Source organism: Pseudophryne corroboree, chromosome 7, assembly GCF_028390025.1.
Source record: "Pseudophryne corroboree isolate aPseCor3 chromosome 7, aPseCor3.hap2, whole genome shotgun sequence".
Classification (NCBI taxonomy): domain Eukaryota; kingdom Metazoa; phylum Chordata; class Amphibia; order Anura; family Myobatrachidae; genus Pseudophryne; species Pseudophryne corroboree.
The window spans coordinates 513159844-513177043 of NC_086450.1; the positions used below are offsets into that span (position 1 = coordinate 513159844).

The 17200-nt window shown below is 49.4% G+C and overlaps 1 protein-coding gene across 1 annotated transcript in view; it reads right to left on the bottom strand.

Annotated features, from left to right (window-relative positions):
• The window catches only part of MMP25 (matrix metallopeptidase 25), a 99566-nt gene that overhangs the window by 10503 nt on the left and 71863 nt on the right, over window positions 1-17200 (bottom strand). Inside the window, exons 7-9 of the mRNA XM_063935471.1 lie at window positions 15351-15433; window positions 15116-15268; window positions 14284-14541 (exon numbers count right to left, since the gene is read on the bottom strand). Coding sequence (XP_063791541.1) covers window positions 14284-14541; window positions 15116-15268; window positions 15351-15433 — 494 coding nt within the window. The remainder of the gene's footprint in view (window positions 1-14283; window positions 14542-15115; window positions 15269-15350; window positions 15434-17200) is intronic.

Consider the following 17200-nt stretch of genomic DNA (forward strand, 5'->3'; position numbering starts at 1 on the left):
GGAATGGAAACTGGGAAGCAGACTTCCTCAGCAGGCACGACCTCCACCCGGGAGAGTGGAAACTTCATCGGGAAGTTTTTTCCACATGATTGTAAACCGTTGGGAAATACCAAAGGTGGACATGATGGCGTCCCGTCTGAACAAAAAACGGGACAGGTATTGCGCCAGGTCAAGAGACCCTCAGGCAATAGCTGTGGACGTTCTGGTAACACCGTGGGTGTACCAGTCGGTGTATGTGTTCCCTCCTCTGCTTCTCATACCTAAGGTGCTGAGAATTATAAGACGTAGAGGAGTAAGAACTATACTCATGGCTCCGGATTGGCCAAGAAGGACTTGGTACCCGGAACTTCAAGAGATGCTTACAGAGGTCTTATGGCCTCTGCCGCTAAGAAGGGACTTGCTTCAGCAAGTACCATGTCTGTTCCAAGACTTACCGCAGCTGCGTTTGTCGGCATGGCGGTGGAAAGCCGGATCCTAAGGGAAAAAGGCATTCCGGAAGAGGTCATTCCTACCCTGGTCAAAGCCAGAAAGGAGGTGACCGCACAACATTATCACCACATGTGGCGAAAATATGTTGCGTGGTGTGAGGCCAGGAAGGCCCCACAAAGAAATTTCAACTCGGTCGTTTCCTGCATTTCCTGCAAACAGGAGTGTCTATGGGCCTCAAATTGGGGTCCATTAAGGTTCAAATTTCGGCCCTGTCGATTTTCTTCCAGAAAGAATTGGTTTCAGTTCCTGAAGTCCAGAAGTTTGTCAAGGGAGTATTGCATATACAACCCCCTTTTGTGCCTCCAGTGGCACTGTGGGATCTCAACGTAGTTCTGGGATTCCTCAAATCACATTGGTTTAAAACCAGTCAAATCTGTGGATTTGAAGCATCTCACATGAAAAGTGACCATGCTCTTGGCCCTGGCCTGGACCAGGCGAGTGTCAAATTGGTGGTTTTTTCTCAAAAAAGCCCATATCTGTTTGTCCATTCGGACAGGGCAGAGCTGCGGACTCGTCCCCAGTTCTCTCCCTAAGGTGGTGTCAGTGTTTCACCTGAACCAGCTTATTGTGGTGCCTTGCACCTACTAGGGACTTGGAGGACTCCAAGTTGCTAGATGTTGTCAGGGCCCTGAAAATATGTTCCAGGACGGCTGGAGTCAGGAAAACTGACTTGCTGTTATCCTGTATGCACCCAAAAAACTGGGTGCTCTTGCTTCTAAGCAGACTATTGCTAGTTGGATGTGTAATACAATTCAGCTTGCACATTCTGTGGCAGGCCTGCCACAGCCAAAATATGTAAATGCCCATTCCACAAGGAAGGTGGGCTCATCTTGGGCGGCTGCCCGAGGGGTCTCGGCTTTACAAATTTGCCGAGCAGCTACTTGGTCAGGGGCAACCACGTTTGCTAAATTCTACAAATTTGATACCCTGGCTAAGGAGGACCTGGAGTTCTCTCATTCGGTGCTGCAGAGTCATCCGCACTCTCCCGCCCGTTTGGGAGCTTTGGTATAATCCCCATGGTCCTTTCAGGAACCCCAGCATCCACTAGGACGATAGAGAAAATAAGAATTTACTTACCGATAATTCTATTTCTCGGAGTCCGTAGTGGATGCTGGGCGCCCATCCCAAGTGCGGATTATCTGCAATACTTGTACATAGTTACAAAAATCGGTTATTATTGTTGTGAGCCATCTTTTCAGAGGCTCCGCTGTTATCATACTGTTAACTGGGTTTAGATCACAAGTTGTACGGTGTGATTGGTGTGGCTGGTATGAGTCTTACCCGGGATTCAAAATTCCTCCCTTATTGTGTACGCTCGTCCGGGCACAGTACCTAACTGGCTTGGAGGAGGGTCATAGGGGGAGGAGCCAGTGCACACCACCTGATCGGAAAGCTTTACTTTTGTGCCCTGTCTCCTGCGGAGCCGCTATTCCCCATGGTCCTTTCAGGAACCCCAGCATCCACTACGGACTCCGAGAAATAGAATTATCGGTAAGTAAATTCTTATTTTCTTTTTCATCCACTAGGGGTCACTGGAGTACTCTTGGGACGTATCAAAGTTTCCCCCTTGGGCGGGAGAGCTGTTTGGCACCTGTAACACTAGGCGGCCAAAGCTAGATGCTGATGCCGCAAAACGTATCAAACTTGTAAAAGCGCACAAACGTGTGCACTGAAGACCATGTAGCCGCACGGCAAAGCTGCGTCGTAGAAGCCCCACGACCAGCTGCCCATGAAGTTCCCACAGAACGTGTGGAATGAGCTGTTACCGATGTAGGCGGTTGTAACCTAGCATGAAGGTAAGCCTGACGTATGGTCAGCTTAATCCATCTGGATAAGGTCTGCTTGGACGCTGGCATCATAGAGAACAAACAATGTATCCGTCTTACGTACTGCAGACGTTCGGGATACATAAACGCGTAGTGCGCGTACCACATCCAAAGTAGCTGAAGTTCCTGAACCTTCTGATAACACAGGAACTACGATTGGTTGATTGATGTGAAAAGAAGATACTACCTTTGGTAGGAAAGCGGGATTCGTTTTCCGCTCTATCATCATGAAACACCAAATACGGTGGCTTGCATGACAAGGCACCCAAATCTGAAATATGCCTTGCCGAAGCTAAGGCTAGAAGAAAAACTGTTTTCCAAGTGAGAAACTTAACATCCACTTGTTGTAAGGGTTCAAAATTTGAAGAATAAAAAATTTAAAACCAGATTCAAGTCCCATGGCGCTGTAGGTGGTATAAATGGAGGCTGTATTCTGACACCTTGTAGGAGAGTGCGTACGCCTTTGAAAGTAAATTGACAAGGCAGATACCTGCACCTTTAGTGTAGATAAACGTAGTCCTCCATCCAATCCCGTCTGTAAAAATAGCAAAAGACGGGATAACTTGAAAGATGTCGGAAACTTCCGAGCTTCACACCAACCAATATAAGCTCGCCAAATCCTGTGATAATGAGCTGCCGTAACTGGCTTCTAGCCCGTAACATGGTTGGTATAACAGATTCTGGAATGCCCTCTCGTCTTAAGATGGCGGTTTCAACAGCCACCCGTCAAACGCAGCCACGCTAAATCGGGGTAAAGGAACGGACCCTGTTGTAGCAGGTCCGAACGTAGCAGGAGTGGCCAAGGATCGTCAAGATCAGGATTCAAGCAACTTCCCGCATGGATATGCGACTTTCAGTTCCTCCTTATTTGTTAATGTATGCGACTGCCGATGCGTTGTCTGACTGGACTTGGACAGTCAGTGCACATACTCCAGGCTCAATCTGTCGCAGCGCATTGTAAATTGCCCGGAGTTCCAGGACATCTGACCAGAGACCCTGAAGCTGACCATTTTGGACCACTGCTTCCCAACCTCTGAGACATGCGTCCGTCGTCAGAATTATCCAATTCCAGACTCCGAACCTTTTTCCTGCAGTGAGATTGTGAACTTGGAGCCACCAGAGTAGTGATACTCTGGCCCTTGAAGACAACCGCACCATCTGATGAATTTGTAGATGCGAGCCTGACCACTGTGCGAGAACATCCATTTGAAAAGGATTAGAGTGAAAACTTCCGAACTGGAGTGCTTTGAAAGACGCCACCATCTTTCTTAACAGTCAAATGCACAGAGACTGTCCGTAGTTTGAGCACTAACTGTACCAGATGATGAATACTTTGTGCTTTCTGTTCTGACAGGTAAATTTGTTGAACCACCGTATTGAGAATCATTCCTAGGACTTGAAGTCTTTGAGATGGAATCGAGTTTGATTTCTTGAAGTTGACAATCCAACTGTGCTGAACTAGTACATTGTACGTCAGTAAGGCATGTTGGAGGAGTGTCTGTTGAGATGGAGATTTGATGAGCAGATCATGTAAGTACGGAACTATTATCACTCCCAGGGATCTGAGATGATCTATCAACACAGACATCACTTTTGTGAATACCTGAGGTGCTGTTGAGAGGCCAAACGGTAGTGCCTGAAACTGATAATGGTTTTGTTGTACTGCAAACCTTAAGTACGCCTGATGCGGTGGCCGTATTGGAATGTGTAAGTACGCATGCTTGAGATCTAGCGAAATCATGAATTCCTGTGGCTGTAAACCTGCAATTACTGACCGCAGGGATTCCATCCTGAATCTGTAGTAAGTGACGTACTGATTGAGCCCCTTTTAGGTTCAATATCGGTCTTACAGAGCCATCCGGCTTTGGTACTACAAAAAGACTGGAATAATAACCGTGACCTTGTTGAACTGGAACCGGAATCAAAACTGCTGAATCTACGAGAGACTGAATCACGGTCTGCAGAACCGCCGTTTTTCTTCTGACACAGGCAGACCTGTCTTGAAAAATCACATTGGTGGAAGACAATCGAACTCTTTTGAAATGCGAGAACTTACCTGGCCGACGTCCATAGAACCCATACATAGATACTCAGCAGATTCACAGATGTGATCAGCGAGAAGTATAAGATGGTCATCTTGTAGGGCTGACTTGAGTTGTGTTACTCGTGTGATTACAGCCTTATTCACCCAAACTCCCACCAAACCAGGTCTAAGCAGCACCCCTGCTGCTGTATACATTGACTTTAGCATAGCTTCTAGCTTACGTTCTGACGGGTCTTTAAGCGTAGTAACAGCTGGTACTGGAATGGTTAACTTTTTAGAAAGTTTTGACACCGACGAATCCACAGCCGGTGGATTTTCCCATCTAGACATCATAGACTCTGGGAACGGGTAGCTAGACAGAAACCGCCAAGGTATAGAAAACAGTTAATCCTGTTTCTTCCATGCTTCTGTTAACTGCTTATTAAGAGAATCTGAATAAGGAAAACACACCGGTGTTCTCTGTCGTTTAGCAAATAACACTTCATCCTCTGAAAGAGGTTCTTTCATCTCCGCAAAATCTAGAACCTGACGTACTGCTCTGAGGAGATGATCAATGCCTGGGCTATCAGTAACCTCATTATCTGACTTCTGGCCCAATTCACCTTCCTCGTGTTCTTTTTGCGATATGAGGTTTGGCACTGAATCGTCAGAATGCAACATGGCTGAAACCGGTAAGTTATAAGACAAATGCTAACTATTTTTTTGGAATTGAGCTACACTTAGACTTTTGTAACCCTTGCAAGGTCCTAGCCATCTCCTGAGCCCCTTCTGGTATCTCAAGAGGTATTGCCCTAGCCTCAGATCTAGCCGCCTCACGCTCCTTTCGTACAGCGGCCAATTCCGATTGTAAACCAGTCATTACATCTGCCAGCCTTGCCCATGGAGGATCAGAAGAAGAAATCATATTATAGATATGAAACACAGGCTTAATAGCCTGATCTACTGGCTGCATTAGAATGCAGCTTAGTTATTGCTGCGGGCGTTATTCCCCTGTGATCTTTCCTCAGAGCTTCATGCTGGCAGAAACACCAGTTGTAAAATAAAACTTACAGTCCCCACATAGCGGGGCGGCGCTGACCACCCCGATCCCCAGTATAATAGAGCCAGTGAGCAGCGGGAGTGTGAGCTGCCTGGCCGCTCGTTACCTGCATGTAGCGGAGGCTATGACGGGGCTTCTCTCTTCTAAGCTCCGTCCAGCTCCTCTGCAGCCTGAGGTTGACATCCACACAGACTGATTGTAGTCTATGGCGGGGCTCCTCTCACGAGCACCGACAGTCCAACTGCTACCCGCAGCAGCACCAACAATCCCGGACCCAAGCTACTTAATAAACTGGGAAGGGATTGAGAAGAAAAATTTAAAAAACTTTGAAAAATAGAAGAAAACTGTGGTACATTGTCTACTTGTACTTTCCCGACTGAGGCACAGAAAAACACTAAGGTACCTTTGGGAGTATGGAGGGGGTGTAGAGTTAATAATTTAAATATTTAAATATGCCTATCCCTGCTAATGCCCCGTCCATATCCCAAGAGTACTCCAGTGCCTCCTAGTGGATGAAAAATAAATTGCAAGAACAGGTCACTGGTAGGAGATCATTTGATTTCCATCTCCGCGTGGCACGTAGCGGGCACAGACCACAAGAGAGAATATTATCTGGGCCACAGTCCATCCAGGTGACGGCCTTACACAAGACAATTGTCAAATGGAGAAGTTTGGATTCCGTCAGATAGAGATTCCTCAATCACCAATGTCTTATTCCTGTCACAAGGAAATAGATGCTATGGCGATACCATGGAACTTTGCACCCATGGCCGATGCCCCACAGAAGGCCACAGAGAGGGGTGGCAGGTTCATGGGCTGGCAAAGCTCCGCCTTCCAAGAACCAAAGGAAGGAGACAGGAACTTGTCCTTATTGTGCGGCACTTTCAATAAATCTATCCTTTATTTTATACAAAGTAACATTACTTCTATGAAAATCCAGCTGTGTCTTATTAGTTTCTATTTACTTTGTTCTGAAAGTTCCGTATCTGTGTGTGATGAGATTATATACTCCATTGCAAACGTTGTCATGAACGTTTTTGTTAATAATTCCAATTAAAACATTAAAGGAAAGCAAATATATTATACCAATTAGCCTGATAGTCTGTAACTGAACCCTGTGCACAGACCTCGTTATATTGTCAGGATAATGAATCTGTCACTTGGTCCTCGTATAATTATACTCTCATTTCTGACCCATCCGCACTCTCCTCATCAAATCCTCTTCATGCACACGGGCTCAGCCGGATAATTTTTCAATCTATTAGATACGGTTCAGAATAGAGGCCCTCATTCCGAGTTGATCGCTAGCTGCTTTCGTGCGCGGCGATTAGGTGAAAAAGCAGCATTTCTGCGCATGCGTTCGGGCCGCAGCAAGCACGCGCGAAGTACTTTCACACCAAACTGCATTTTTATACAAGGTCGTGCAACGCTTTTCAGTCGCTGTGTTGATCGGTGAGTGATTGACAGGAAGTGGGTGTTTCTGGGAGGTAACTGACCGTTTTCCGGGAGTGTGCTAAAAAATGCAGGCGTGCCAGGTGAAAACGCAGGCGTGTCTGGGGAAACGTGGGAGTGGCTGGTCGAACGCAGGGCGTCTGTGACGTCAAAGCAGGAACTAAACTGACTGAAGTGATCGCAAGGTAGGGGTAGGTTTGGAGCTGCTCAGAAACGGAATGAAAATATATACGAGCAGTTCTGCTAACCTTTCGGTCGCACTTCTGCTAAGCTAAGATACACTCCCAGAGGGCGGCGGCCTAGCGTGTGCAATGCTGCTAAAAGCAGCTAGCGAGCGAACAACTCGGAATGAGGGCCAGAGTCAGAATTATCAGTCTCCATTCAATTTACTGGGTGAGGAGTCCGCGTAGTGTAGGATTATATAGCGCTGACGGCGTTAAAGTGCTTTCTGATATTTCTGATATACATAATAGTCTTTTTGTTTTCCATTCAGGACTCACAATATAGGTCGTCATTCCGAGTTGTTTGCTCACAAGCTGCTTTCAGCAGCTTTGCCCACGCTAAGCCGCCGCCTACTGGGAGTGAATCTTAGCTTCTTAAAATTGCGAACGAAAGATTCGCAATATTGCGAATAGACACTTCTTAGCAGTTTCTGAGTAGCTCCAGACTTACTCGGCATCTGCGATCAGTTTAGTGCTTGTCGTTCCTGGTTTGACGTCACAAACAATCCCAGCGTTCGCCCAGACACTCCTCCGTTTCTCCAGCCACTCCCGCGTTTTTTCCAGAAACGGTAGCGTTTTTTCCCACACGCCCATAAAACGGCCTGTTTTCGCCCAGAAACACCCACTTCCTGTCAATCACATTACGATCGCCTGAACGAAGAAAAAGCGTGAGTAAAAAACCTAACTTCTTAGCCAATTTACTTGGCGCAGTCGCAGTGCGAACATTGCGCATGCGCACTAAGCGGAAAATCGCTGCGATGCGATGAAATTTACCGAGCGAACAACTCGGAATGACCACCCTAGTCAATGTACTAACTGTGACGCCTGAGTTAAACGATATATTTTATTAAACGTGCTGCAATAAAGACGCCTCCCGTTTCCCGGTGTTGGGTTTGGAAGCCATTATTCAGTAAGAGTATTTTGTGCTTTTATGTGTCGCCCGCCCTCTGCTGCTGTGTATGGCATGTTCCACCTGTTATGGCGCCCGCGCAGTTGAAAGGAAACGCAGATAATTACCGTTATTTTCAATTTTCCACGGAGCGGTCTGCTGCCTCGTCTCTCGGGCTCATTCCCATTAACGCTTTACCTATTGGTGTATGGTGGAACCCGTCTCCAAGGTGCTAATGGCCGCATTTCACCAAGGACTAGAAAACACAAAATGGAAGATAGAGGCCTATATGGCACTCCCGCCTGCCTGGGAACCCAAGACATCGGGCAGACTCTTCCAGATCCTCGCCGCCCACGACCCTAGCGGACGGATTTTGAACTCTGAAACGGGCATAATAATAACGTATGGTTTATATGGATCCCTGAATGCAATAACCACTAATAGATTTCACGCTGGATCTTCCCGCAGCCTGGGCACGGGAAACGGGTCCCCAACCTTCCTGTATTGAGATGGTCCAGGGAGGCCGGGTGAGAACAGACGCTGCCCTGTCATAGCAAAAGAGTAATATCAATGGCCTACCGTAAAACGCTGTCACTACTGATACATACCCATGAGCTTGCAATCTTTCCTCTACGCCCCTAATAACAAAAGTCCTTATCTGAGGTCTGCGGTTTCCTACATGAACACAATCCTAGATTTGCCGTCTCATATCCGGCCAAGCGCAGAGTATTTGAGGATGGTTGTCCCGTATTTGGTGTGGATGCTGTCTCATCCAAGCGCCACTTACTGATCTAGAGACCACCCTCCGGACCACCGCGGCCTCCCTGATGCCTAGAGCACCCTTTTGCTTATATCATTGCTCAGACTGCGTCCCTAAGCTTATCGCTGTCGTTATTACTCTGACCGCTGCAATGTTATTTTCCACATTGGGGGATTGTTCCTTACGTTCAGGTTATAATCTTTCCAGTATTTGATACTTCTTTCTTTAAGGGGTAATTCAATTAGGAGCGAGATCCCAGGAGGTGAATTCACCCTGCGGATAACATTCACATTCACCTATTCTTATCTGCAACCTGCTGCGGTGAAAGGTAAACATATAGGGACTTACTTCAAAACCTCTTGAACACAACTCCCCCTCCCACACCCCACCCCACCCCCTCAGCACATCCGGAGGTGCAGGAGGAGTCTCAGTCACTATATGTACATTAGGGAGCGTCAGCACACCCTGGGGTGCAGGAGGAGTCTCTGCAGTCACTATATATACATTAGGGAGCGTCGGCATACCCTGGAGTGCAGGAGGAGTCTCAGTCACTATATGTACATTAGGGAGCGTCGGCACATGCGGAGGAGCAGGAGGAGTCTCAGTCACTATATATACATTAGGGCGCGTCAGCACATCCTGGGGTGCAGGAGTCGTCTCTGCAGTCACTATATATACATTAGGGAGCGTCGGCATACCCTGGAGTGCAGGAGGAGTCTCAGTCACTATATGTACATTAGGGAGCGTCGGCACATCCTGGGGTGCAGGAGGAGTCTCAGTCACTATATGTACATTAGGGAGCGTCGGCACATCCTGGGGTGCAGGAGGAGTCTCAGTCACTATATGTACATTAGGGAGCGTCGGCACATCCTGGGGTGCAGGAGGAGTCTCAGTCACTATATGTACATTAGGGAGCGTCGGCACACCCTGGGGTGCAGGAAGAGTCTCAGTCACTATATGTACATTAGGGAGCGTCGGCACACCCTGGGGTGCAGGAGGAGTCTCAGTCACTATATGTACATTAGGGAGCGTCGGCACACCCTGGGGTGCAGGAGGAGTCTCAGTCACTATATGTACATTAGGGAGCGTCGGCACACCCTGGGGTGCAGGAGGAGTCTCAGTCACTATATGTACATTAGGGAGCGTCGGCACACCCTGGGGTGCAGGAGGAGTCTCAGTCACTATATGTACATTAGGGAGCGTCGGCACACCCTGGGGTGCAGGAGGAGTCTCAGTCACTATATGTACATTAGGGAGCGTCGGCACACCCTGGGGTGCAGGAGGAGTCTCTGCAGTCACTATATATACATTAGGGAGCGTCGGCATACCCTGGAGTGCAGGAGGAGTCTCAGTCACTATATGTACATTAGGGAGCGTCGGCACATGCGGAGGAGCAGGAGGAGTCTCAGTCACTATATATACATTAGGGCGCGTCAGCACATCCTGGGGTGCAGGAGTCGTCTCTGCAGTCACTATATATACATTAGGGAGCGTCGGCATACCCTGGAGTGCAGGAGGAGTCTCAGTCACTATATGTACATTAGGGAGCGTCGGCACATCCTGGGGTGCAGGAGGAGTCTCAGTCACTATATGTACATTAGGGAGCGTCGGCACATCCTGGGGTGCAGGAGGAGTCTGTCACTATATGTACATTAGGGAGCGTCGGCACATCCTGGGGTGCAGGAGGAGTCTCAGTCACTATATGTACATTAGGGAGCGTCGGCACACCCTGGGGTGCAGGAGGAGTCTCAGTCACTATATGTACATTAGGGAGCGTCGGCACACCCTGGGGTGCAGGAGGAGTCTCAGTCACTATATGTACATTAGGGAGCGTCGGCACACCCTGGGGTGCAGGAGGAGTCTCAGTCACTATATGTACATTAGGGAGCGTCGGCACACCCTGGGGTGCAGGAGGAGTCTCAGTCACTATATGTACATTAGGGAGCGTCGGCACACCCTGGGGTGCAGGAGGAGTCTCAGTCACTATATGTACATTAGGGAGCGTCGGCACACCCTGGGGTGCAGGAGGAGTCTCAGTCACTATATGTACATTAGGGAGCGTCGGCACACCCTGGGGTGCAGGAGGAGTCTCAGTCACTATATGTACATTAGGGAGCGTCGGCACACCCTGGGGTGCAGGAGTCGTCTCAGTCACTATATGTACATTAGGGAGCGTCGGCACACCCTGGGGTGCAGGAGGAGTCTCAGTCACTATATGTACATTAGGGAGCGTCGGCACACCCTGGGGTGCAGGAGGAGTCTCAGTCACTATATGTACATTAGGGAGCGTCTGCACACCCTGGGGTGCAGGAGGAGTCTCAGTCACTATATGTACATTAGGGAGCGTCGGCACACCCTGGGGTGCAGGAGGAGTCTCAGTCACTATATGTACATTAGGGAGCGTCGGCACACCCTGGAGTGCAGGAGGAGTCTCAGTCACTATATGTACATTAGGGAGCGTCGGCACACCCTGGGGTGCAGGAGGAGTCTCAGTCACTATATGTACATTAGGGAGCGTCGACACACCCTGGGGTGCAGGAGGAGTCTCAGTCACTATATGTACATTAGGGAGCGTCGGCACACACTGGGGTGCAGGAGGAGTCTCAGTCACTATACATTAGGGAGCGTCAGCACACCCTGGAGTGCAGGAGGAGTCTCAGTCACTATATGTACATTAGGGAGCGTCGGCACACCCTGGGGTGCAGGAGGAGTCTCAGTCACTATATGTACATTAGGGAGCGTCGGCACACCCTGGGGTGCAGGAGGAGTCTCAGTCACTATATGTACATTAGGGAGCGTCGGCACACCCTGGGGTGCAGGAGGAGTCTCAGTCACTATGTGTACATTAGGGAGCGTCGGCACACCCTGGGGTGCAGGAGGAGTCTCAGTCACTATATGTACATTAGGGAGCGTCGGCACATCCTGGGGTGCAGGAGGAGTCTCAGTCACTATATGTACATTAGGGAGCGTCGGTACATACTGGGGTGCAGGAGGAGTCTCAGTCACTATATGTACATTAGGAGCGTCAGCACACCCTGGAGTGCAGGAGGAGTCTCAGTCACTATATGTACATTAGGGAGCGTCGGCACACCCTGGGGTGCAGGAGGAGTCTCAGTCACTATATGTACATTAGGGAGCGTCGGCACACCCTGGGGTGCAGGAGGAGTCTCAGTCACTATATGTACATTAGGGAGCGTTAGCACAGCCTGGAGTGCAGGAGGAGTCTCAGTCACTATATGTACATTAGGGAACGTCGGCACAGCCTGGAGTGCAGGAGGAGTCTCAGTCACTATGTGTACATTAGGGAACGTCGGCACACCCTGGGGTGCAGGAGGAGTCTCAGTCACTATGTGTACATTAGGGAGCGTCGGCACACCCTGGGGTGCAGGAGGAGTCTCAGTCACTATATGTACATTAGGGAGCGTCGGCACATCCTGGGGTGCAGGAGGAGTCTCAGTCACTATATGTACATTAGGGAGCGTCGGTACATACTGGGGTGCAGGAGGAGTCTCAGTCACTATATGTACATTAGGAGCGTCAGCACACCCTGGAGTGCAGGAGGAGTCTCAGTCACTATATGTACATTAGGGAGCGTCGGCACACCCTGGGGTGCAGGAGGAGTCTCAGTCACTATATGTACATTAGGGAGCGTCGGTACATACTGGGGTGCAGGAGGAGTCTCAGTCACTATATGTACATTAGGGAGCGTCGGCACACCCTGGGGTGCAGGAGGAGTCTCAGTCACTATATGTACATTAGGGAGCGTCGGCACACCCTGGGGTGCAGGAGGAGTCTCAGTCACTATATGTACATTAGGGAGCGTCGGCACACCCTGGGGTGCAGGAGGAGTCTCAGTCACTATATGTACATTAGGGAGCGTCGGCACATCCTGGGGTGCAGGAGGAGTCTCAGTCACTATATGTACATTAGGGAGCGTTAGCACAGCCTGGAGTGCAGGAGGAGTCTCAGTCACTATATGTACATTAGGGAGCGTCAGCACAGCCTGGAGTGCAGGAGGAGTCTCAGTCACTATATGTACATTAGGGAGCGTCAGCACAGCCTGGAGTGCAGGAGGAGTCTCAGTCACTATATGTACATTAGGGAGCGTCAGCACACCCTGGGGTGCAGGAGGAGTCTCAGTCACTATATGTACATTAGGGAGCGTCAGCACACCCTGGGGTGCAGGAGGAGTCTCAGTCACTATATGTACATTAGGGAGCGTCGGCACACCCTGGGGTGCAGGAGGAGTCTCAGTCACTATATGTACATTAGGGAGCGTCGGCACATCCTGGGGTGCAGGAGGAGTCTCAGTCACTATATGTACATTAGGGAGCGTTAGCACACCCTGGAGTGCAGGAGGAGTCTCAGTCACTATATGTACATTAGGGAGCGTCGGCACATCCTGGGGTGCAGGAGGAGTCTCAGTCACTATATGTACATTAGGGAGCGTTAGCACACCCTGGAGTGCAGGAGGAGTCTCAGTCACTATATGTACATTAGGGAGCGTCGGCACACCCTGGAGTGCAGGAGGAGTCTCAGTCACTATATGTACATTAGGGAGCGTCGGCACACCCTGGAGTGCAGGAGGAGTCTCAGTCACTATATGTACATTAGGGAGCGTCGGCACACCCTGGAGTGCAGGAGGAGTCTCAGTCACTATATGTACATTAGGGAGCGTCGGCACACCCTGGAGTGCAGGAGGAGTCTCAGTCACTATATGTACATTAGGGAGCGTCGGCACATCCTGGGGTGCAGGAGGAGTCTCAGTCACTATATGTACATTAGGGAGCGTCGGCACACCCTGGGGTGCAGGAGGAGTCTCTGCAGTCACTATATATACATTAGGGAGCGTCGGCACACCCTGGAGTGCAGGAGGAGTCTCAGTCACTATATGTACATTAGGGAGCGTCGGCACACCCTGGAGTGCAGGAGGAGCATTTGCTCAATGGTTTCTTACTCCTGTAGCTGACAAGGTGACTTTTGCTATGGAGAAGGCAATTTATCAGTAATGGTTGTACATTATATATACTGTACAGAGAGAAACGTAACATCTCCCACAATGATTCCAAGGGCCCTGCACTGAACGTCAGATCCATTGGCCACCAGCAGAGCTCTGACGTCTCGTCTCCTGCATACCACATAAAGATCCTGGTATCGCCGCATGGCGCAGTATTGTTTCCATTCAATGTCCTGTATATCTACATTGGCTAATACATCAAATAGCAGCAGCCAATTTCATAGCCGTATATCCTTCCTGTGGACACCTGCGTCTTTCCTATGGGGTGCAAATATCCAATACTCCTTCCCGTCAGCTGTTGCCCTCCTGTCAGCGTATGGGCGATTACCCCCTCCTACTACGTGGCGTGTAATGTGTATTTTGTGTTGGGGTATGAGGTGGTGTGAGGTTTCTGTACAAGCTCCTCGGGGCAGTTCTCACACGCGGGGGCTGTTACGTGTACAGGCAGATAGAAAATGATGGCCGTCGTGGGAGCATTAGATTAAGGCTGTGTTGCTTCCTCAGTAATTATTCATGTCCCACATACTGAGGAGCTCTCTGACTCACCGTCCACCCAACTGATGACATCGTCTAAGTCCGTAGGCAGACCTAGCCACTGGCCACTGTCGCGGGGATAGCCGTGGTCCATGCGCCCTTTCTTCTCATCAAACCTCCAGTAGCGGTTCCGCCTGAAGAAGTAAGTCTTCTGGTTGTGCTTCCAGATAAAGGCTCCATCAACACCATCTTCATTGAGCCCAAAATCCGTCAGTGGCCGTGGGTAGCCTGGCTCGGCCAGAGTGTCCTTAAACACCCAGTACTTGGTCCCTGCAGAGGAAAGAAATGGAGAGGGCACTGAATTCAGACACCTCTGTATGATGTCTGTCTCATAGACCTCAGGGTCCACATAGACCTCAGGGCGTACATCTGTAACAGAAGGATCATCCCCTGGGCATGCCGACGTGATGGCAGCTTTTACACCGGGCATGTTGGCTGGCAATGCCCATGGCCCATTACTGCAATGGGAGATGGTATGATGGGCACCATATTGTGGAAGGGCTCAAGTGGTTTATTTAAAAAAAAAAAGTTTCCAAGACTTGAAGATTAATGTCCAATCATTCAATGTACTTACATAATCAAACCTAATTTATGTCTGAAGACTTAGATCCCTAATAGCTATGGAGAGTTAAAGCTGGTGCCTCTGACTCGTCAGTGAGGTGAAGGTAGGGGAACGTCCGCTCACAGGAGGGACAGTTACAAGAACAACCCAATATAGATCTCCTCGCTCAGCTCCTCTATTGCTGGAGAAAACCAGGAGGGTACTGTCTGCACCAGCCAAGAATAATGGTGGGACGTGGAGAGGGATGGGATCTGTACGGTGGAGCTTAATAATGTCACTGACCTGAAAAGAAGATGATCTTGCTGTCGTTGGTCCTCTCATACACTGCGTCTACCTTGGGAAGGTCGGCGGGCAGCCCCAGCCAGAAGCGACTGAGGTGTGCCGGCATCAGAGAGACCAGCTGCTTGCTGGACTGCACTCGCCAGAAGTACCTGTCTGAGAATGGGGTGGGAACGTCAGAATGTAATGACTTACTGATAGATTGGCGTGTAGACATATAAGGCAAGCGGAGTCTTACTCTTAAAGAAGAAGGCCTCTCCCCGGATGTTTGCAACCGCATCAAAGTGGGTGGAGCAGCGATCAGGGAATGGAGGGCGGGGCCTGTTGGGAAAAATGGTCAGTTATATAACACGTGGCTGTTCCCTCTCGGCAGAGGTGCTGCCAACCTCTGGCTATTCCATTTTGGTGGTCAGCTGAGTTACAGTGGCCTGTTACTGGATTTGGCTGATACAGTAATAGCCATACATTGGGCTGTTGTGGACTATGTCCATGGGGGTTCTATGCGGGTTGTAACTGATGATGGTTAGTGGCTTCTCATCAGTTTCTGTAATAAAGAATTAATTACTGGAAAAGGAGCCATGCTGTGAGATAGGAGTATAATGGTATTTCAAGTGGTAGTGGCCAATAAGTGTTAGCTGGTGGTTCTAGGTGCTGGTAGTCATGATACAGTGGCCAATAAGGGTTAGCTGGTGGTTCTAGGTTCTGGTAATCATGATACAGTAATTAGTAAGGGATAGCTGTTGATTCTAGGTGGTGTAAGTCATTGTACAGTGGTAAGTAAGAGTGCCTACCTGCCCCATGGTCAAGGTGGTATGTCACGATACAGTGGTCAGTAAGGGTGTCTGCCTATCCCATGATCTAGGTGGTGTAAGCCATGATACAATGTTCAGTAAGGGTGTCTGTCCCATGTTCTAGGTGGTTTCTGCCCCATGTTCTAGGTGGTGTAAGTCATGATAGAGTATTCTTTACACTTTCTCGCTTTCCCCTGATGGATGCTTTTAATCAGTGCTGACACCAAGGCGGCATCTCCTCTTCAGTGTCAGGAGCAGGGTGCCACACTGTGTAAGTCATGGTACAGTGGTCAGTAAGGGTGTCTGTCCCATGTTCTAGGTGGTGTAAGTCATGTTACAGTGGTCAGTAAGGGTGTCTGCCTGTCCCATGTTCTTGGTGGTGTAAGTCATGTTACAGTGGTCAATAAGGGTGTCTGCCTGTCCCATGTTTTTGGTGGTGTAAGTCATGATACAGTGGTCAGTAAGGGTGCTTGCCCCATGTTCTTGGTGGTGTAAGTCATGTTACAGTGGCCAGTAAGGGTGCCTGCCCCATGTTCTAGCTGGTGTAAGTCATGTTACAGTGGTCAGTAAGGGTGCCTGCCCCATGTTATTGGTGGGGTAAGTCATGTTACAGTGGTCAGTAAGGGTGTCTGCCTGTCCCATGTTCTTGGTGGTGTAAGTCATGGTACAGTGGTCAGTGCGGGTGCCTGCCCCATGTTCTTGGTGGGGTAAGTCATGTTACAGTGGTCAGTAAGAGTGTCTGTCCCATGTTCTAGGTGGTGTAAATCATGTTACAGTGGTCAGTAAGGGTGCCTGCCCCATGTTCTTGGTGGGGTAAGTCATGTTACAGTGGTCAGTAAGGGTGTCTGCCTGTCTCATGTTCTTGGTGGTGTAAGTCATGTTACAGTGGCCAGTAAGGGTGCCTATCCCATGTTCTAGGTGGTGTAAGTCATGTTACAATGGTCAGTAAGGGTGCCTGCCCCATGTTCTTGGTGAGGTAAATCATGTTACAGTGGTCAGTAAGGGTGTCTGCCTGTCCGATGTTCTTGGTGGTGTAAGTCATGTTACAGTGGTCAGTAAGGGTGTCTATCCCCTGTTCTAGGTGGTGTAAGTCAAGGTACAGCGGTCAGCAAAGGTGTCTGCCTGTCCTATGTTCTAGGTGGTGTAAGTCATGTAACAGTGGTCAGCAAGGGTGTCTGTCCCATGTTCTAGGTGGTGTAAGTCATGTTACAGTGGTCAATATGGGTGTCTGTCCCCTGTTCTAGGTGATGTAAGTCATGTTACAGTGGTCAGTAAGGGTGTCTGCCTGTCCTATGTT